The 20,387-nt window shown below is 32.6% G+C and overlaps 5 protein-coding genes across 9 annotated transcripts; 2 read left to right on the top strand and 3 right to left on the bottom strand.

Moving 5' to 3' along the window:
• The first annotated feature begins 8,060 nt into the window (after positions 1 to 8,060).
• Positions 8,061 to 9,525, top strand: LOC117230259 (phosducin-like protein). 2 transcript variants are annotated; one of them, XM_033487497.1, is made up of 4 exons: positions 8,061 to 8,190; positions 8,418 to 8,706; positions 8,785 to 9,199; positions 9,271 to 9,525. In XM_033487497.1, the coding sequence occupies exons 2-4, from the start codon at positions 8,500 to 8,502 to the stop codon at positions 9,501 to 9,503; spliced, it is 855 nt and encodes a 284-aa protein (XP_033343388.1). In that variant the 5' UTR covers positions 8,061 to 8,190; positions 8,418 to 8,499; the 3' UTR covers positions 9,504 to 9,525. The 2 variants fall into 2 exon arrangements, with proteins under 2 accessions (XP_033343388.1, XP_033343386.1); XM_033487495.1 differs by having other exon boundaries at positions 8,085 to 8,320.
• Positions 9,526 to 9,554: 29 nt separating this feature from the next.
• On the bottom strand, positions 9,555 to 11,243 carry LOC117230258. The gene is made up of 4 exons (XM_033487494.1): positions 11,018 to 11,243; positions 10,444 to 10,912; positions 9,734 to 10,376; positions 9,555 to 9,681 (listed from the first exon to the last, which is right to left on the bottom strand). The coding sequence occupies exons 1-3, from the start codon at positions 11,049 to 11,051 to the stop codon at positions 9,860 to 9,862; spliced, it is 1,020 nt and encodes a 339-aa protein (XP_033343385.1). The 5' UTR covers positions 11,052 to 11,243; the 3' UTR covers positions 9,555 to 9,681; positions 9,734 to 9,859.
• A 148-nt stretch (positions 11,244 to 11,391) lies between these two features.
• On the top strand, positions 11,392 to 14,182 carry LOC117230254 (SUMO-activating enzyme subunit 2). The gene is made up of 8 exons (XM_033487486.1): positions 11,392 to 11,609; positions 11,838 to 11,992; positions 12,062 to 12,349; positions 12,427 to 12,494; positions 12,565 to 12,783; positions 12,857 to 13,114; positions 13,188 to 13,774; positions 13,859 to 14,182. Exons 1-8 carry the CDS (start codon positions 11,466 to 11,468, stop codon positions 14,138 to 14,140), a joined length of 2,001 nt encoding a protein of 666 aa, XP_033343377.1. The 5' UTR covers positions 11,392 to 11,465; the 3' UTR covers positions 14,141 to 14,182.
• A 391-nt stretch (positions 14,183 to 14,573) lies between these two features.
• LOC117230257 (carbohydrate sulfotransferase 11-like) lies at positions 14,574 to 16,098 on the bottom strand. Its single transcript, XM_033487493.1, has 5 exons — positions 15,758 to 16,098; positions 15,474 to 15,670; positions 15,282 to 15,401; positions 15,068 to 15,211; positions 14,574 to 14,997 (listed from the first exon to the last, which is right to left on the bottom strand). Exons 1-5 carry the CDS (start codon positions 16,064 to 16,066, stop codon positions 14,601 to 14,603), a joined length of 1,167 nt encoding a protein of 388 aa, XP_033343384.1. The 5' UTR covers positions 16,067 to 16,098; the 3' UTR covers positions 14,574 to 14,600.
• Positions 16,099 to 16,217: 119 nt separating this feature from the next.
• On the bottom strand, positions 16,218 to 20,169 carry LOC117230256 (YTH domain-containing protein 1). Of its 4 annotated transcripts, none has more exons than XM_033487489.1 (6): positions 19,658 to 20,166; positions 18,540 to 19,029; positions 18,155 to 18,371; positions 17,866 to 18,070; positions 17,516 to 17,792; positions 16,218 to 17,448 (listed from the first exon to the last, which is right to left on the bottom strand). In XM_033487489.1, the coding sequence occupies exons 2-6, from the start codon at positions 18,881 to 18,883 to the stop codon at positions 17,118 to 17,120; spliced, it is 1,374 nt and encodes a 457-aa protein (XP_033343380.1). In that variant the 5' UTR covers positions 18,884 to 19,029; positions 19,658 to 20,166; the 3' UTR covers positions 16,218 to 17,117. The 4 variants fall into 4 exon arrangements, with proteins under 4 accessions (XP_033343380.1, XP_033343381.1, XP_033343382.1 ...); XM_033487490.1 differs by having other exon boundaries at positions 19,939 to 20,166; XM_033487491.1 differs by having other exon boundaries at positions 16,218 to 17,463; positions 17,558 to 17,792; positions 18,540 to 20,169.
• Positions 20,170 to 20,387: the final 218 nt, after the last annotated feature.

The following is a 20,387-nucleotide window of genomic DNA, read 5'->3' as shown; positions in this document are numbered from 1 at the left end:
CGATGAAAAATTGCATAAACCTCTCGTAAATCACGTTTTATTCATCCGAAAGTATTCGAACTCAAAGAGACAACGTCTTGGCTGATTCCACTTCGTGTAAGATGAAAATTTTCTCGGAAAGGCTTCGTTATACAGGACAGAGAAAATAACAAGAAGAAAGAGAACGTAAGCTTCGGGAACAAACACCTGTCATCGAGAAGGAAAAGCAGGGCGAGAATGTCGGAAATACGAGAGAGGAGGAAAGAGGTCAAAGAAAGAGAAAAATGAAATAGCTAGGTTCAGGAGGCAGTTTCGTATCTCTCCCGGGCCTGATGCCATCCTAGCATCCCTGTGTCCATCGCAGGACTATAATTTGGTCCTTGGAAGTGCCACGCCCACGTGTATACATCAGCCTGCTATCGAGATCTCCCCACGCAGATAAAACTTGTCACTTTGTCGGTGTATGTATATATGCGCGTCAAGAAGCGCGGAATAGCGGAGATGAGGAGCTAGGATAAAAATTCTGACCAGAAAAGTAGGAGGATCCCTCGGACAAAACAGCATCCGAATCGACGATGAAACAGCCCTTTGTATCATCGAACTATTTCCAACCCAAAAGATCGAACCTTTATTCCATTCCATATTATTCTTTGATATTAATCAAATAATTAAATATGTAATGCTCAACCTCGTTTCCTCGGTTTTCATGTTTCTCTCTTCGTCCCATTTTCGCAAATATAAAAGACATCTAATATCAGAAAAAATATTAGCGATAACAAGTCTTTCGTATTTGATTCAAACTTCAGATGCTTCTTAAGATTAGAAGTACACTGTTCGGAATTGATAAAAGATTAAGTTAATTCTAATTGCGAAGAAGGAATCTCAAAAGTGTCTCGTCATAACAATTCCTTTCTTCGTTAACGATATAGGTAAGAAACAAGTCACTAAGCTTCCACTATTAGCCAGAAGCTTTTTACTCGGGTACGCAAGGGCAGTGTCATGACAGGCAACCCTGTCGTTCTTGACACGCGTTACATTCGTGTAGCGAAGTATCAACCTGTCAAAAGATGTGGCTGGGTGTGAAACCCAGTACGCGTACACGCATACATGCGCCCTGCCAGCGCATAATATACCAGGTGACCCTCTTCAAAGCGAACCACGCCTAGTTAGCCACCATTGTACGCGGAGAGACTTTATGAACTGGAAACGAACAATCGTGACAACTTGATCGTTATACCAAACCGTGGTGGATTCCGTCGTTTTTCGGGGAAAAACGACTTTTCCATGGACACGCGCGTCGCGCCACTTTATTTATAAGCGTGAAAGAACACGGGATATATGGGAGCGCGCGAGCGCTCGTCCCACACGAGAAAAATCCGGGTAAACACGCGTAATCCACGGACCTGTGCTTAGAGCCACTATATTCTTAATCCCGATTCCACGGAATCCTATATCTATAGCCATAAATTCAAACGATCGCGTGAATGGTGAATATATGAGAAGTTGAGTATTTTATTCGATCGAGTCAGTGGTTCGTTGCGGATCCAATTTATCATTACGGGAAGCTTCTAGTTAAGCCTTTACGGCTTCGATATCGTTAATTTAACGTAATTACTTGGATGTTTCACATATTTTTGTTGCTCCGTCCTTAAGAAAATAATCAATGAATCATTGCAACGTGGATCGTTTTAATATAAATCGTTCCAATATAGATTCGCGTTATTTTTCAAGGATAATCTTTTCACGATGTAACAAAATGATAAAGAATTCCGAATGAACGATTTAAGAAACAATTAATCCTTATCCTCAAGATAGCTTGCATTTCTGGTATCGAATATCGAACACGCGTACTTTCAACTTTTGACAAGAAGCAAGTAATATTTGTTAATTTAATTTGTAATTAATAAATTACATTGTGTACGATGACACTCGCGATGAGAATTTTCTAACAGTATAATCGACGATTCGTCTGATTCTTTCCCGAAGCTACACTGTTAACGGGTTAAGTACAGAGGAAAGAACGAGATAAATCACCGAAAAGTCACACCAACTCCCGTTGGATTAATATCTAATAATGGTAACCCACAAGTTGAAGATAGTTTCAATCTCCATAAAATCTAATATACGATATTCTATCCGATTATACGCGCGATGTAATCCCGCGTGTCAAGCGGCGTGATTAAGTGCGGAATATTCGGCGTTGAACCGGCGCGCGATTTTAATTCATCTTTCGGGGCCACGTGCTTCCCAAATTCCCCTTCCCCATTCGAAAGTCAACGCATTATACCGTGTCAACGATGACAATTCTACGATCGTTAGCTTTTTACGGCCCAATTCTGACGCTTCATACCCTGCTCGTCCTAAACAAATAGAATCAGTAACCAACGAATAAATATATGTAAAGCCACGGTGGCCATTTAACGCGAGACACCATTTGGTAACACATGCACACTGGATTAATATATCGAGATTAAATATTTGTCTAGAAACAGAAACGTCCGATGGGAAAAATCAATAAATTTTGAAATTTAATAAATCGATAAATTTTTGAAATCAATAAATTTTCGTTGCTCTTTGTGTATCACGAAGCGGCTTAGTCAGTGACGAATAGATTGCAGATGTTTGTACATATTTATGCAATTTATGGAAAGCTGAAAAGTTACAGAATACATATAATATGAAAGAAATGTATAAAATAGCCCAAGTACATGATAAAATATCTAGTACAAATATTTATAATTAAAATATTTATATTATAGATAAAATATCTAAAACAAATATTTATTTGTATTCCATTATATGATATTTATAATATTTATAAAAGATATTTATGGAAATACTATGTAAAAAATAATATCATGTAAAAATTTGATAGAACGTTAAATCATTATTTGATAATACTAGTTACAAGTCGAGTGGTTAGCACGTGCGGATCCCCGACGTCACCGCGGTACGTTAATATCGAAAGCATGACCGAGGGTAACCATAAACGAAGAACAGGGTCGAACAGCCGTAATACAAAGTCGGTTTTTAATTAAATAACGAATGATCGAGCACACTGGACCGGATTTGTAGCCTCGATATTATTCATTTACTTTTATCATCCGAAAAGAAAAGCCAAGAAGACAAAAGAACTCTAATTGCGATCGCAATAAAAATTATCTTGCATTTCTCAGGACACACGGTTCGAGAAGAAGCCAGTAAACAACATCGTTAATTTTCTAGAAGCTGTTATCTCGCGCAATTGCTTGTTTTTCGCGACGTCCCGCGAGTGTGCTCGACCTCCAGGAAAAACCATCCAGATAATTTTCCTTCTTTTTACTTCGCGTAAGATTGTGAAAATATTTAGTGCGTCGTTTTTCCAGTGTGATGTATGATAAAGGGAACGACGAGTTTTCATGTCCGGACAATAACGTGATCGCGTCGGAGGCGGAGCAGCGTGAAAGTATCCGCAGGGCACCCCGCCCATTAAACACGAACCTGTCGTGGAAAGAGGTAACGAATCCCCGTAGAATCGTCGTTCTTTTCACGTAAATCTTCCTCGTGGAAAGAAGAATCCAACGGAGCAACATAAATTCGTGGTTGGTTTACTTTTATCTAATTATTCCCTCGTAACTCAACGCTTAACGAGCTGCAGCTTCTTCGAAAGGATTCTCGATTCAATCGACGCGTTGTCTACCTTCCTTTCATACGTAAAAAACTTCGTCTATATTCCCGATTATTTTTCCACGTTAGCGGACAAATTCGTATAAAGCGGCATCGTTTGTAAAATGTCAAATAACCGATGCTTTGTTACGGAAACGATTTACTCTCTGGACACGATACTCATCGGTAGAAACACCCGGGGATCACTGACCCGTTCCCTGAATAAAAATCGTTTATTCTACCTGACACTAGCGATTTATTAGCGTTTGCAAAGCGATCTCGAAAACATCCATTCTTATTTTCTTTGCAATCTCATTTTTACCAGCTGTTACACAAATCCGTTTACACCGAACATTAAAATATTACTTCCTTAAAATACTCGCATAGCAGGAAAAATAACTAAACTCTGGTTTACAAGTAATAGAAATTTTATAGATTTACGGTACGTATTCGGAGATTTGACAACTGAAAAGTATTCTTTCGTATATCTTTCGATTAAGCGGTGATTCTCTAATTACGGCAATAGAAGCGAATGATTTTTATGATTCTTTTTTTTAAACTAACTACTAGTTATACAGAATTTTTTAGGATGTAAATATAGTCTTGAAGTACAAACGTAATTCGTTTTTATCTTTTCTCCTCGCCTTCAGTTTAGTAACCTTCTAATCTGCCGCGTTTAATAATTTTTTAAACTAGCGTGCGCGATAACCGAAAAACTAATTGATTGATCTATTTACGACAAAGTTCTTTCAATTTGTTATAAAACGCAGCAGGAATAGAACCGCAAACTTTTACTCGATTATTTACTCATAATACTTTTTTAAACAACTTATCTGTCGACGAGAGTAAATCTTTTCTCCTAAATGAGAACTTTCCAATTTTCCATGTTTTTCTTTCAAAGATAGGTTCAATCCCGGCGTAAACTATCTAACTTTGAGCAAATGCGTTAACTTTTCTGATGACTGTAACACACGCTATATTGCGCGCCAACAGTGGTTATATTGTCAAACATAATCGCAAGACTCATATAACGTACAATAAACAACAAAAAGAAATGAAACAGAAAAATTACATTTGCAAGATTAAAAGGTCTACTTCCGTAGCTAGCTAGTTTACAAAAAATTCATTAGAATCACAAGCTTTTATTGTTGTTTCTAATTTTTCCGATTTAAATGTTGTACGTTAGTCGTCGCGGCTAGTACGACGCGTCGGTAGCCCTAGCGTTAATATTCGACGTTATCCAATATTTGACACTATCAACAGTAGAAGAAACAAGTAAACCGGCAAAATCAGCGATAGCGGGCCTCGTTCGAGCCGGAAACGGTACGTAGTCCGGAACAGATATCGCGTAATTAATCACAGACGCGTACGACGCACGGCAGCATCCTTAAATAATCCGGCAGCGGATCGGTCGAGGGGAGGATCGAAGATCGGTCGGGATCAGATGCAAATCAGATTCATTAGCGTTAAGCCGGAGGAACGGGGACGGAAGGCGGAGTCGAGCGTGGAGACCCTGCGACGTAAACACCGCCAGCACTGCGTCAACCTCTGCCCCAACTTCGCCGAGGGTTGTTATTGCGCGGTTACGCCAATTCTCCCCCGCCCCCCGTAACATTCGTCTCCCTTGTGAATACGTACGTACACCTTCTCGAGATTTTTCTTTTGGCGTTCTCCTTTCAAACGACCACCAATATCGGCCAGGGCGCGTGTTAAATTTCGAATCGACGAAATTTTGTCGAAACTAACGTATTTAAATAAATCTTCCCAGAGATAAATCCCTCTAGAAATTTCTCTTTGCATCTATTAACACCGAAACGACGATAAGCATCGAGCAGTCAGTGCGTTATATCCTAAATCGAATTCTATAGTTTCGAAGTTCGAAACTTATTTCTATCAAACAACGATGAATACCTAACATAGGTATAGGTATAGGAAATTTTTTATCGCGACTACTGTTTGATATATCATATTAAAGTAAAAAAGTGTCTATTTTGGTGAAGTTTTTAACTGAGTAAGGAAAAGTTTATGTCGGTTTATTATTTTCTATTTAAGAAGAGATATGGTATTGTCATGAATTTAATAGGTGGACAGAAGAAGTCGCAGAGGAAGGATCATCATGCTCGAAGAATGATCGAAACCGATTATTACCACGGGGAGAATACAAACATCGCAGTGTGTGGGGCTCGCGTTCGACGGTTTGCCTGGGGAAACGACCACGGAGCTATACTCCCGGGATTACAGGGATTACCAAAAGACTATATCACTTTCGATCATCCTATGCTGACGCCCAAATGTATTTCACGCCAAGTTATCCCTTAATCGCTTTGCTTTTAGGAGATCGTTATCATACTAGTGTTAATCAGTCCAGAATCTAAAAATTCTTTCAATTTCCGATCTATCAAGTATTCTACGTATTTGGAAACATAATTAATATTGCTAGGAAGCCATGCAAAGTAAACGATTTTTTCTGAAACAGTAATAAATTCAAGACAAAGCTATAAACAAAAGACACGACAAAGACGCCAAAGGATACAAGAAAAAAGATGAATAATCTCTAATTTCCGGCGTGACAATAGAAGACGCGAGCCGGTGATAGAGTGGCCAACTTTTTCCCCTAGCGAACGATCGCGTCAATTATGCGAAACCGGGCGTAATGAAAGCGGCTCCCTGGAAACCAGTCGAAAACAAACTCTGAAAGGATCTTGGCAACCCCTAATCAAGTCCCGTTTAATAAAACGCCCGGCCCCCTTCCCACCCCCTCCCGACCCCAGCCACCGTGGCACGGTGTCGTCCCTTCGTGGCTAATCTGACTTTGATTAAAGTTTTAGCGACACCTAAAAGCGTGCCGCCCGATAGAAGCCAGCGTTGGTACACACGCGTCCCCTACGCGGAAAGCTTGGCTAGGAGGCTAGCCAGTCGCTCGTGTAAGTCGATTTTTATTACGTTCCGGCGCATACATTACCAGACATCGGTAGAGACACGCGGTAATGGGCTTATCGACGCCACGGGATTACGGTAATAAAGCTACGGAGACGCGAAACCGCGCGACAAGTCGCAGCGCCGCGCCGCGTGCAAGACGCAGTCTGGACCATGAGTTCACGAAAGAGCTTATAAAACGTTTTTCGAACCATAGAAATACATACAGTTGCTCACGAAAGTATATGAATACTGTTCACAGAAAAATTGTATGCATAATATCGCGTGTATTATATGAAACATTTGTGAAACTTCATTAACGTCGTATCGAAACACGACTCAAAATGTGTTTACATCTTACATGCGTTTACAGAATAAAATACAGAAGTTAGAAGGCAACTTACAAGACATAAAATTAGAAAGAAATTAGTGTACGGCTTGAATAATGGTCTGAAACATAATTAATGGCAAAGATAGTCTCATTGAATATTGGAACTTATTAATATAATGGATAACTGATTGTTTAACTAATTTTGTAATCTCTGCGAAATATGCTATAGTTGTAAAATTGAATTACTTAATAAAAGTATGCATATTAAATATTCCAATAGTTATGTTCGGGAGTCACTGTACATTAATCAATGTTCTGTTTGAACTCTTATTGATTACAAAACTATGTGTTTGTTTAAATGGATTATTATCATACGTTAACCATAAATATATATTTTATCTTGTGACTTGATTTAGGTGTATATCTATATATGTATAGGTATACACATAGCGTTAACTAGAGCTAAAAATATATTTTTATACATATAACCTTTATGATAGAATGGTCAAAATTTTATATTTTGAGACCTTCGTTGGAAATGGTTTGAAGATTTATTACTTATCAGGTATAACAGAGTACACCACTTCTTATAAGTATGTATACGTTAGTTTGTAATGACAATATGTAACTGTTACTAATATGTATGAATTAATGAAATATACATTGTAATGCAGATATATTTATATATAATAGAATATATGTATATAGAATGAATATAAGTAATGCATAGGAAGGCTCAAGATATAAATTTTGGCTTTTTGAACATAAAAATCGTACATTACCAATTGACGAAGAAAAGAAGCGTTCGTATAACCTTGCTCTTCTCTTTGCTTTGTCCCCTTGTTATTGGAAACCGTGGATTTACGTTACGACGAACGAATACCGAGTTCTATTACGAAATTTTCGTTCTTCACCATGTTTCGCAAATAATCACGCTATGTAACAATCATTACTCTAACAAATTCACCTACAATTCACAAAACGTAATAATTGCGCGCGATTTATGAGCACTCAAAAACGGTGCAATTCACCACGCTATCGTATAAGTAATATCCTCTAGTGAGAACAAAAGAAACTAAATTTGCTGTTTTGCCTGGTAAATTTAATTTTGTGTAACGTTACCTGGTGGAACATGACATTAGGTATGAACTCCATCTATCGATGTATTTTGATATTAAAGTGCATAAGCCAGTAAATTAGATAACTTCTTACTATCGACTTGGCAATCCCTAAAATGTGGAACATGAAACAGCATTGAATATCAGGTCTATATTAAATCTCGTCTGTGTTTTTACTTCTTACATATCTACGGCGTCTTCGTAAGTTAATTACGAATATTGACATTTCGAAGCCAATATTCTTGTCTATTCAGACTTAAATAATATAGTTTTATTTATAATCACTTCGTGTTGCTTGTATAATAAGTATAAGATTGAGATGTAATGTTAGGTAAATTTAAAATATATATTTGTCTACATAGTATTTTAATGTTATTTACACAAACTTGTATTAAGCAATAAACAACTTTATGACATAAACATTGTAGGGTTTCTCCATTATCACAATACTCAAGTGAAATATCAGTAAAATAAATAGTGTAAATTATTTTCACAACGATATAATTAAACATGTCAACTTTGGAAGATAAGATTTTAGGCGAAAAGTTGCACTATTATTGTAGTAGCTCCAGCGAAGACGAAGAAAATGATTCTGCAGACTCTGACAAAGAGACAGAAGATGAAAAATATTCACAAATCATTACGGATTCCATAGAACCATCGTTTTCAGAATGGGATGGCACTTCCAGCAATACAGGTCCCAAGGGTGTCATAAAAGTAAAATTGTGATTGCGATATTTAATGAAAATTTGGAACTATAATGTATATTTCAATATGTTTTAATCGTATTTTAAGGATTGGCAACGATATAAACAACTGCAAGCAGAAAAAAGAGATGAACAAGAAAAAGAAAGACTTCAATTAATAAAGAAACTGAGTCTAACATGTCGTAGCTCTTTAGATGAAGAAAAAGAGAAAATTATGCAAACTGATCCTGACCTCGCTGAATTATTAACCGATGAATTTCTTCTACAATATCAAAAACAAAGGATGAAAGAGATGCTTGCAAGAACTGAGAAACTTTGTTTTCGTAGAGTAATTAATTTGGAAACAGCTGATCAATTTTTAGAAGCAATCGACAATGAAGACAAATCAGTGACAATTGTTGTTCATATTTATGAACCTAATGTTCCTGGCTGTGAGGCTATGAATGGTTGTTTAATATCTGTCGCAGAGAACTATCCCTTTGTGAAATTCTGTAAAATTTTAGGTTTGTACTTGAAACATTTATTTGCTTTTACATCACCAAAATTATGATATATAATATTACTTTTGTTACAGGTTCAGTAGCTGGACTCAGTAAACATTTTAAGAAAGAAGGAGTTCCAGCTTTGTTAGTTTATAAAGCTGCTCAAGTTATAGGAAATTTTGTTCATGTAACAGATTATTTAGGAGTAGATTTTTATGCCTCTGATGTTGAAGCCTTTTTAATTGAACATGGGATGCTTGCTGATAAAAATTGTGTACCTCTTATCACTTCACATGATGAACATGCCTTATCAGACAGTGAATAAATGAAACAAACTTTTTCATAATTCTGAATATGTTCTTCCTAATACAATTTAATAAATTTAACAGTTCTTATCTATTTACTCCTAGGTAACACAACTTAAAGAGTTGTAATAAATATTATTTAAATGTAATAGAAATGAAAATGTCTGAAAATAATACCTTTTATGGGTAGAAATAAATTTATATATATATATATACATATACATACATATATACATATATATATATAAATTTATATATATATTATGTGATATCAGAAAGTACACATAAACAGTATATATATTTATATTCATTTTTATACAAGATATAAATTTATATAGAAATACATTCAAAATTGATTTTCTTTTGGGCAAATAACTTAAAGTTTTTCTAATAATTGTTTTTTTTTCTCGATAGCTTTGCAAAAATGTAGATAAGTTTTTAAGATTTCATTATATTCTGTGTTTTGTAACTTCTCATATTGTTTTTTCAAGTTTTCCTTCTCTTTAATTTCACTCAGTATTGCAAATAATTTCTTATCTATGGCTACATTTAATGTTCTGAATGCATCAATCGTTATTGGGGTCTCCTTATACATTTTTATAATACATGACAACTTTGTAATCTTTGCTTGCACTTCTGCAACTTGAGCTTGCAATAATATGTGTTCTGCTTTTTCCAAATAAAGTTTACTTACATCTTTGTATTTTAAGGTATTCCATTTATTCATCAAAGCCTTACATTTCATAATATCTGCTTCATATTGAGCACATAATTCTTCAATTTTATCTTTCCATTGGAATATTTGTATTTCATGAGGCTCAAACATTTTTTTACGCATATTGCCATCAATTGATCTTAGAGTTTCCTTCAGGTTTCCTCCTAATTGTTCATATCTAAAATATAACATAACATTATTAGATTTACTCTTTCAAATGTAATAAATTTTAAACAATGATAAACCTTAATATAAATTCATGTATCTTCTCTCGTAGCAGTGTTTCCACACAATATTTAATGTCTAGTATTTCTTCATAACTAAGATCAAATTTTGGCAAATCTGTGATTCCCAAAATACATAACTCCTCTTGTATATTTTTTGATGTAGATGGCAAATGCATATATTTGTTAAGCTCATGAATTGAAAGTAATCCTTTTAGTTTAAAAGCAACATCATCAGACAATATCCCATTTACATTCATTGATGCCTCTTTTATGCATTCTAAAATTACTTTGCTTTTTACATGTTCTCCTATGCTATCTTCGCATGAAGCAAGACATTTTATAGTTTTTTCTAAATGGTTAGATTCTTGATTTGTAGTATTTCTGCTTGTATTGTAACTCAAACTACATTGTTGTTCAAATAAGTTTTGCAATGAATCTATTCTACCAAATATTCGACTACAATTCAAACGAGAAATTCGGGAAATATCTAAAAATAAATGAAATTTGTTCTGTTATATTATAAATCTTTTCCTATTATACATTTATATTATGCTCAATTTCAAAGATTTTAATTAGACAACAATTTACATACCAGAGATCTGACTTAAATCGCCAGAACTATTCATATTGTCAACTTCTTATAACTCCTAACTAATTACTACGATTGTTTTAGAAAGTCTTTCAAATTCAAACGGTTGAAAAAATTATCAAACTAATAGAGAAGAATGTGTACTCATACTTTTGTAAATTCCCTAAATCGTAACTATATTTAAATAATTTTCGTGCGGTGTTAAAATAAATAAAATTAAAAATAAAATAAATATTTTACTTATTAGAGTTAAGTAATTATGCTTCAATACAACTATAACATTTAAAAAACTCGACAAATAATATACATTTATATATATTCCTCTTTATATATATCTATACAGAAAGGTTGCATGTATGTGTCATGTTATATCTACGTTAGTAGCTTAGTACGTTTATAGCCATAGACGACGTTTCACCATTCGTATGAGTCGTTGTGTTTAACCTGAAAAATGGCGGCCAACATTAATGGAGTATTCACTGAAAATTTACAAAATGCAATACTTCAAAGTAAAGTGCTTATTGTGGGTGCTGGTGGAATTGGATGTGAGATATTAAAAAATCTAGTTATGACAGGGTTTGTCAATATTGATATTGTAAGTATGCTAATATTTATCAAAACATGTAATAACTTTCTAACCTACGCATTTTTCCCTCCTTTGCTGTTATTCATTCTTGGCCAAACTTTGAAACCGGCATTTATATTGTTGCAATGTACCATATTGATACTATGATTTTACAAAGAAAGTTATTGAAATCATTATTGTTAAAATAGTAAAAAGATTATTTTTTAACATCTAATCAACGTATAATTTTATTTTCAGATTGATTTAGATACAATTGATGTTAGCAACTTAAATAGACAATTTTTATTTCAAAAGAAACACGTGGGAAAATCAAAAGCTGATGTTGCAAGGGAAACAGCACTAACGTTTAATCCTGATGCAAAAATAGTTCATTACCATGACAGTATTACAAGGTAAGTTTTTTTATATTATTAAAATAATATTATATCTTATAATATTATTATGTATTTTTGCATTCACAGTTCTGATTATGGAGTATCATTCTTTAAAAAGTTCACATTAGTTATGAATGCACTTGATAACAGAGCAGCTAGGAATCATGTAAATAGAATGTGTTTAGCAGCAGATGTACCATTAATTGAATCTGGTACAGCTGGTTATGAGGGTCAAGTAGAACTTATAAAAAAAGGATTGAGTCAGTGTTATGAATGCACACCAAAAGCTGCGCAAAAAACTTTCCCTGGTTGTACAATACGTAATACACCTAGTGAGCCAATTCATTGCATAGTATGGGCAAAACATTTATTCAAGTAAGACTTTAAATTAATATTTCTCTTAAAAAAAGCATATAAAACAATATAAGAAAGTACTCTTAAATTTTATATAGTCAGTTATTTGGTGAAGAAGATCCTGATCAAGATGTTTCTCCAGATACTGCTGACCCAGAAGCAGCAGGTAATAGTAATATTTAAACTTATTATAAATTGTTTAAGTAATATGCACATATAGAAATTGTGTGTTACAGATTCTGCAGGCCAAGGTGCTTTAAATTCAGAATCAAATGAAAAAGGAAATGTTGATAGAATATCAACTAAAGTATGGGCACAATCGTGTAATTATGATTCAGAGAAATTATTTACAAAGTTATTTCATGATGATATAAAATATTTACTAAGTATGGATAATTTGTGGAAGAAAAGAAGACCACCTATTCCTTTAAGTTGGAAAGAATTACCAGATGGAGGTCTGTAAAATAATTGCTTTCAGTTCCTGTTTGACTAAAAATTTGTGTATTTATTAAAATATTTATAATATAGTACCAGGATGCAGTAAAGAAGTTAATGAACCTGGCTTAAAAGATCAACAACGTTGGAGTATTTCCAAATGTGGAGCAGTGTTTGCTGAATCAGTCAAAAATTTAAGCAGTAATTTGAAAAATTTACAAGAAAAATCACCAAATAACCATTTGGTTTGGGATAAAGATGACCAAAGTTCAATGGATTTTGTTGCTGCATGTGCCAATATAAGAGCTTACATTTTTGGTATACCTCAGAAGACAAGATTTGATATAAAATGTAGGAAAATAATTATTAGTTACTATGATAGGAAAAAGTTATAAATCTTTCTAACTTCATTAATATTCTATAGCAATGGCAGGGAATATAATTCCTGCAATCGCAACTACAAACGCAATAGTTGCTGGCTTAGTTGTTCTCCATGCATTCCGAATTCTCGAGAATAATTTAAAAGCATGTAAATCTGTATATTTACGTTCGAAAATGAATCATCGAAATCAATTATTGGTACCAGAAAAAAATGTTAATCCACCAAATCCAAAATGTTATGTTTGTGCACCTACACCACAGGCCATATTAGCAATCGATACATCAAAAACAACAATCAAGGAACTTGATGAAGTAGTATTAAAAAATAGGTTAAACATGATTGCTCCAGATGTTATAATAGATGGTACTGGTACTGTTGTTATTAGCAGTGAGGAAGGGGAAACAGAAGACAATAATAATAAATTCCTAGAGGAATTAGGAATTAAAGATGGTACCATTCTTAAAATCGATGATTTCCAACAAAATTATTCATTAACTGTAACAATAGTCTATAGAGAACGACCAAGTTTAAAAGGTGATAGTCCTGATTTCGTAATTTTAGCCAAAGAACAGGATCTTAAACCTAAAGAAGATAATGATTTAGTGAAACCATCTACTTCAAATGGCCAGGTAAGTAAAATAATATATGCACATATTAATGTTTAGAAATTTAAAAATATATATATATATATATAAACTAAAAATTTTACTCAGGTGGAGACATCTGATGATAATGTAATGTTGGCTAAAACTGAGGCTGTTTCATCAGATATGGCAAAGAAACGTAAAACTGCAACTCCTGATGAAAATGTATCTTCAAAGAAACGGAAATTGGAAGTTAATGATGTGGATGATGATATTTCTATTATTGAAAGTGATATAAATAATGATACTGATAAAGCAAAATCAAATTTTAAAATACATAAGAATTCAGAAGATGATGATTGTTTAATTGTACATGATGATAACATACAAATAGCTGCAACTTCGCAGTGAGTAAGTGAAATACATTGATATACCTCATAAAAAGTTGACAAATTACGTTTCTTTTTTTGCAATCAATACACTAATCAATTAAATTTATATAGAAACATATGTTTGTACAAAAAGTGTACATACATATCAATTCCAGTAATTCTCTTATGTGGTTTATTTTGCAATCTAAATTTTCATATAATTTTGTTAATATAATTCATAAATAAAAATACAATCATTAGTAAATAAGTTCATAGTACATATGATGATACAGTACAGGAACAAGTGACATATGTATAATAGTAATTTTACTGAAATTATTTTTGAATATGTATTTTAATTTTTACAGATATTTATAAAAATACATAGTGCTATGTTTGTAGTATCTAATTTCATGGATTATAAGTATGAAATGCATTTTTATACAAACGAAAAATAAATACATTTTTCTTACTACAAAATATTGTATTTCTCTATTAAATTATGGTTTTTTTTCAACGAATCTTTTCTTTGCACAATTTATATACCGATTAATATTGTAATTGTACATTTCAAAATCAATTTTATATTTTTCGTACAATTTTAAAACTATATCTTGTGTCAAATTTGCGAAATATTTGCATGTAATGTCAAAGTTTGTGTGTCCACCCTGCGTTTCCCCTAACATAGGAAAATATGCCTTATTTTTATCCAGACCAAATTTAGAGAACACATAATTAATTTGTCCATATGTATAATTATCTAACTTTAGGACATAATTATATCGTACGTCGCATACAGCACAGTGTGAATAGTATTGAGTCCAATGAACATCATCTTTTTCAGAGGTTTGTAAAAGCCACTCCAAAAATTCTTTAAAAGTTGGTACTATCTTTAACCTTCACAAAAGATAAGTATGTGTTAAAATCTATTAACAATTGAATAAAGATATTTTTATAATCATTATACCTTTTATCAGATGTAAATACTTTTTCTTGAAAATTACCAGTTGTTGTATTCGAATGAAACAATTGAGGTCTTGTAAAACGGAATATCTTTTCTGTATAAATCCAAGCTTGTGCAGTATGTTTTGAATTATCTGCTATTCGATCTCTAAAAGTAAAAAGATATAATGTTATTTAATAATTAATTATGCACGAAATACTGAAAATTATATATATACCTATATGATGACACAAGCCTTTGAAAAGGATCTCGTACAACAAGAAGTTTAAATATTTTTGTATCATTTGATAAAAGTTGCAATTCCTTTAATGTTCGTGGTGATAAAATGTCTACATCTCTATAAATAATTTACAAGTTAAAGTAATTGAAAAAATTATTTATACAAATAATTAATAAAAACTATAAGTACTTATAATAGCTTCGCGTGGGTGGACGATTTTTCATATCTGCAAATAATTTTGTAAAACTTGTTGAAGCTACTTTGCGAATCCAACAGTACATTGATTTATGTTCAGCATTATATAAAAAATGCCTTTTTATCAGAGGAGTTTTTAAATTATATTTCATACATACATTCGAAATTTGTTGCAGAATAATTGCACATTCCTATTTAAAAAAAAAAAATACTGGTGGTATACGCACATATATATTTTATATACTACATTCAAGTAGTATAAACGTCTAATTGCTTACCTGTAAATTTATTAATTCTCCTTTCATTTCATCATGTTCTAAAAGTTCCATTTCTAAATTGATTGGTTTTATTACCTGATTGAGATTTTTTATTTTATTAACTGATTGAGAAACTACAGAACATTCTTTCTTTGTTTGATTATACTTTACTAAAAACAACGAAACTGGATATTGTGTTAAGTAAGTACCCTGTTTTATTTTTAATAAAAAAAAGCAAACTGCAATGTATAAAATAACACATAGCATGCATTTTACAAATTGTATTTGAAGTGACATAATTAAAACTGAATAGATTATTGTGACAGTCATCAACTGCCAACATTAAAACATCCGTCCATGAATTGCCTGTGGAAGTGGAATAAAAGATAAAACTTATCTCTTAGTTCCATTATTCCTGCATAATGATGAAGAAAAGATCGAACGTGATGTTGTTGAAAAGGTGAAAAAGAGGCAAAATCAATCAATTTTTTTAAAATCTTTACTACGAAATAACATCAAAAACATACTATATAAATCAGTAAATTCGTAATGTTAGGCTGTTTCTGTACTTAATAGCGATAATTACATGCAATTTATGAGTGATACATATTGCTAATTATGACCAAAATATTTTTTTCTGCTATTGATTATCTTCATAAATTTTTGTTTGTGAAAAGATTGTAGTTTATATTAAGTAGTTTATTCGTTTTAATCGTTTTGGAGTGCTGGAAAAGTAAATTTTTATCGACGGCAGTGGTCTATATTAAAATGATACAATTCGATTATAGAGATTCGTATATTAAATAATGCAAAAGCAGTTGTTTATCATGATTTAGTTGATTCACAATTCAATATTTTTATTTGTAAAAAAAGCTCAAATATATCAACATATGTAAAAATTACAAAAATATACATATATATATGTTTAAATTGAATATAATGAAAAGATTAGAAAATAAGTAGTAAAAATTAGAAACTAAGTTAAGTGGACTATTAATCAAAAAACTTATGTTTCATTGATACTAAATGCATATAACACAGGAGCTGGTAAATTGTGAATCAGTTTTACAGCTTTTTTATTATATATTATGTAAAAGAAAAAATTGATTAAATTATTCTTACAATTTCGTATTATTTCATTTAAAATGATATTTCAATCCTGTTAAAAACGAAGTATTACTCAAATATGTAAATATGTTTATCTATACAATTAAAACTTTAAATTACTTCTTTCTGAATTATTAGTACGAATAATCACATGATAATTAAACATTTACTATTGCCATGATTATAAGTGTTACGGTACCTTAAAAACCCTTACTATATGTGCATGAATGAAGAAATGACAGAATAGGTGAATGAAGATAATATTCAAAATTTCTTATCTACGGTCCCTATATCTATGATGATGATCACGAGAGGATCGATGGTCACTGTGTCGGCTATGACGACTTGCTGTTCTCCACAAGAATTCGTCTACACTCCTTTCGTAACTACGTTTTTCAAGTGCGGATGCTGCTGCACTGTAATCAGGTGGTAATGGTAAACCATCGTAATACCTAGGTGGTGGCGGCGGCGGAGGTAAAGAATCATATGGATGAGGTGCAGCATAAGGAGGTAGAGGAGGCAGCTGATGTTGCATAGTACGCATATAATCTGCAACATATGCTTCAGCTGCAGCAGCTACACCCAATCCTGTGCTACCGTATCCCCTATAAAATTCATTTCTATCAAAAATAACATATTAGATTTACGACATATGTCAAAACACGTACATACTTGGAATAAGGAGAATCACTTCGATTGAACCAAGTAGCATACCGATGATGATGATGATCTCTTGATCCTCTATGTTCAGTACCAACTAAATGGGATCCTCTAGCTAATGAAGCTAAACGAGATCGTGAAGTTAAGAAAAGTCTACGTCCTCTGCCTCCCCTTGAGCGCAAAAATCTAGGGCTGCTATTAACAGGTCTATTATCCCGATATGAACGAGATTTCATAATATGTTTTGCTGCTTCCTTAGATTTTCTCAAAATAGGAGTCATTTCAATTCCTAAAAGATTTATTATAAGTTATAACAATTGTATTCTTTTTCTCGCAGGAAAATATTGTATACTTTCATGTACCTTCATCTTCTGGAAATAATCGGCATAATTCTTCTGCAACTCTTGGTTCGATTTCCTGCCCATCACGTCCGATTTTCACCTGTTTACCATCATTCCATGGATTATATAAATGTAGTGTTGCTGTAAATGGTAATTCTTTCCTACATATCCAATCAACTTTAAATACACCACCCAAAGCTTTTGCAGACAACCCAGGTGGTAGTACCTAAAATATATATAAACTTCCTTCCTAGCAACATGTAACACAATCTTCAAAGATATATATATTTTTTAAATTAAATATACAAACCCAAGAAATTGGTGCTCCATCTCTTCTAGATTCTGTACTCAGTCTTGCAAACCCAGCAAACTTCCCTGATTCTTTCACAGAAAAAACAAGCAGAACATTTCTGGATTCTCTATAAGCTTGATTTAAATTGGCTTCATTTTGGGGTAATGTACTCCATACTCCTTTAGCCTTTGATAGTGTGACATTTTCAGCATTATTTGATTTGATGATGAAAAATCTGATAAAAAAAACTTTAAGACATGTTCTTGGCATTTTTATATTATTATACTTATCTAAATATTTATAAGTAATTTCAGATAGTAATAGTTCATAATTATAATTCACACATTAATTTTGTAAAAAGAAATATATATAAAAAGGATTTGTATTTTAAAAAATATCCAACCTTGCATCTCTAAACAAGTAATTTAATTTTGTTGCATAATCATAGCTCTTAGTAACTCCTTTGCTCTCCTTAGATCTTGCACGTTTTGTTTCAGGGCTAGAAGATTTAGAATCTCTAGATCTAGCACGCTTCCCCCTATTTTTTCGATTACGTTTATTATCTCCACGTGAAGATTTTGTTGAAACAGAGCTTATGCTTGGTTGACTAGAATCAGAATTTGAACTACTAGATGAAACTTCACTACGTGTATCATAAGTTTCATCTGCAGCAATTTTTAATTCATCCACTATGTCATTTTCCCCGCAGCTCAGATTTAAGTTGTCTCCATCTGTATTATTGTCCATATTTTCACTTTTTATTTGATCACTTTCACTATTGCTCAAAAGTATGTTGTCACTTGTCCCGTCATCCAGGCTTTGTATTTCTGGATTTTTCGGGTTTTCTTGTATGAAGAGAGAGCCAATGCAGTTCTGGTGCCTTTAAACCTTTTCTGAAACGCAAATATAAAAAAGGGCTTACTAGATGGATATCCAGTATGCAATAATACTTGTCCAAGAACAATATCATATTTGAATGGATCTTGTAGATTTTATAACAATTACGTAGTAGGAAATAATGCAGTAACATTTTTAGTATATGAGAAGAAAAGTTCAGAAGATTGCACATAAAATCCGATTTAAGTCACTGTGGTAAAAGATTAAAAAGTCCATTTGTCAAAATGTTTAATATTAAAATTGTCCTTATGCAGTTTAATTAAAATATTTATAAGTCTTATAGAAGTTTTCAATATATATCTACTATTACTGCAAGACTTCAAGTATTTCTTGCTTCAAGTAGATATAGATTATATCTAATACCGCTAAAGTTTTTGTTTTGCTAGAAACAATGTTCAGCAAAGGAAAAGCTCCTTTTTCTTAATAATTCATGAGCATTTAAGTCCATGTATAAGTTAAAAATAAACATGCTTTAAATGTTGCAGAGATTTTCTTTCTTTAATTTAACAGAGTGTAGTGACACAATTCTTGTTGCTCTACGGAACACAAATATCTCTTTTAAACTTTATATACAAAAGTTTATCATAAGGTTTATTATAAGTAGATAGTCTTGCTAAAATGTACTTTTTTAGCCTATTTAATATGAGAAGGCGAGGAGTCTTCGAGTTTTTCTGTATTTCAGATAATAACACATCATACTCGTTTGACGTCTCTATGCAGTCTTTTTTAAAACGCGAAGGCTATGCCTAGGAAAGTTCGTCGTGAATATTATTCTTAATAGCAACGTCAGCACCACAAAACATACTCAAAACCATCTTTTTTGTCATTGATTTCATTAAAAAAGTTCGTTTTACAAACATAAGTCCTTGATGTTATAAACCTTTACGCAGCTCGTACACACTTACGTGCACACTCGTTCTTCACTTAACACTTCGCACCTCACGCAAGAATGCTCAATGACTACCATGCGTTTAACAACTATTTCTATTATTTCTCTGCACGAAATACACAGGAGACTTCCACAAGGAATTGGGTTTTTTCTCCATGAAAACACAATAGCTGATTATCTCCTAGCGGATGCATAAACCATGGCGTCCATTATATGACGTGTTCATTACGATCGATAGGAAGAATTATAGGTGAAAATCCAAGCCGAACATTTATCATGAATTTTAGGAAATTTTATTTTATTATTTCCATTTTATTTTGAAAATTATTTACAAACTTACATATTTTCTATAGAAAAAACTATCTTCCTTAAATACAGAAAATAATAGAATTTTGGCCGACGATAAAGTTTCTTAAATACATGCGAAACTATATATATTTTCTTATCATTATAGGATAGGATTTA

The sequence above is a fragment of the Bombus vosnesenskii genome, unplaced genomic scaffold (genome assembly GCF_011952255.1).
Source record: "Bombus vosnesenskii isolate JDL3184/JDL3185 unplaced genomic scaffold, Bvos_JDL3184-5_v1.1 scf7180000013266, whole genome shotgun sequence".
Taxonomy (NCBI): domain Eukaryota; kingdom Metazoa; phylum Arthropoda; class Insecta; order Hymenoptera; family Apidae; genus Bombus; species Bombus vosnesenskii.
The sequence above is the reverse complement of the archived record's forward strand: the minus strand, read 5'-3'. Positions and strand labels throughout refer to the sequence as shown.

Coding starts and splice junctions, on each gene's coding strand:
- LOC117230257 (XM_033487493.1), bottom strand. CDS start 16,066: ATGACTGTCACAATAATCTATTCAGTTTTAATTATGTCACTTCAAATA. Junction 15,212..15,281: donor AGGCTTGTGTCATCATATAG/GTATATATATAA, acceptor TTTTACTTTTAG/AGATCGAATAGCAGATAATT. Junction 14,998..15,067: donor GTATTTACATCTGATAAAAG/GTATAATGATTA, acceptor TCTTTTGTGAAG/GTTAAAGATAGTACCAACTT.
- LOC117230259 (XM_033487497.1), top strand. CDS start 8,500: ATGTCAACTTTGGAAGATAAGATTTTAGGCGAAAAGTTGCACTATTAT. Junction 8,707..8,784: donor GTCCCAAGGGTGTCATAAAA/GTAAAATTGTGA, acceptor TCGTATTTTAAG/GATTGGCAACGATATAAACA. Junction 9,200..9,270: donor GAAATTCTGTAAAATTTTAG/GTTTGTACTTGA, acceptor CTTTTGTTACAG/GTTCAGTAGCTGGACTCAGT.
- LOC117230258 (XM_033487494.1), bottom strand. CDS start 11,051: ATGAATAGTTCTGGCGATTTAAGTCAGATCTCTG. Junction 10,913..11,017: donor CGATTTAAGTCAGATCTCTG/GTATGTAAATTG, acceptor ATTTATTTTTAG/ATATTTCCCGAATTTCTCGT. Junction 10,377..10,443: donor ATACATGAATTTATATTAAG/GTTTATCATTGT, acceptor GTTATATTTTAG/ATATGAACAATTAGGAGGAA.
- LOC117230256 (XM_033487489.1), bottom strand. CDS start 18,883: ATGGACAATAATACAGATGGAGACAACTTAAATCTGAGCTGCGGGGAA. Junction 17,793..17,865: donor ATTATTTCCAGAAGATGAAG/GTACATGAAAGT, acceptor TAAATCTTTTAG/GAATTGAAATGACTCCTATT. Junction 17,449..17,515: donor AGTGATTCTCCTTATTCCAA/GTATGTACGTGT, acceptor TGAATTTTATAG/GGGATACGGTAGCACAGGAT.
- LOC117230254 (XM_033487486.1), top strand. CDS start 11,466: ATGGCGGCCAACATTAATGGAGTATTCACTGAAAATTTACAAAATGCA. Junction 11,610..11,837: donor GGTTTGTCAATATTGATATT/GTAAGTATGCTA, acceptor TTTTATTTTCAG/ATTGATTTAGATACAATTGA. Junction 11,993..12,061: donor TACCATGACAGTATTACAAG/GTAAGTTTTTTT, acceptor TTGCATTCACAG/TTCTGATTATGGAGTATCAT.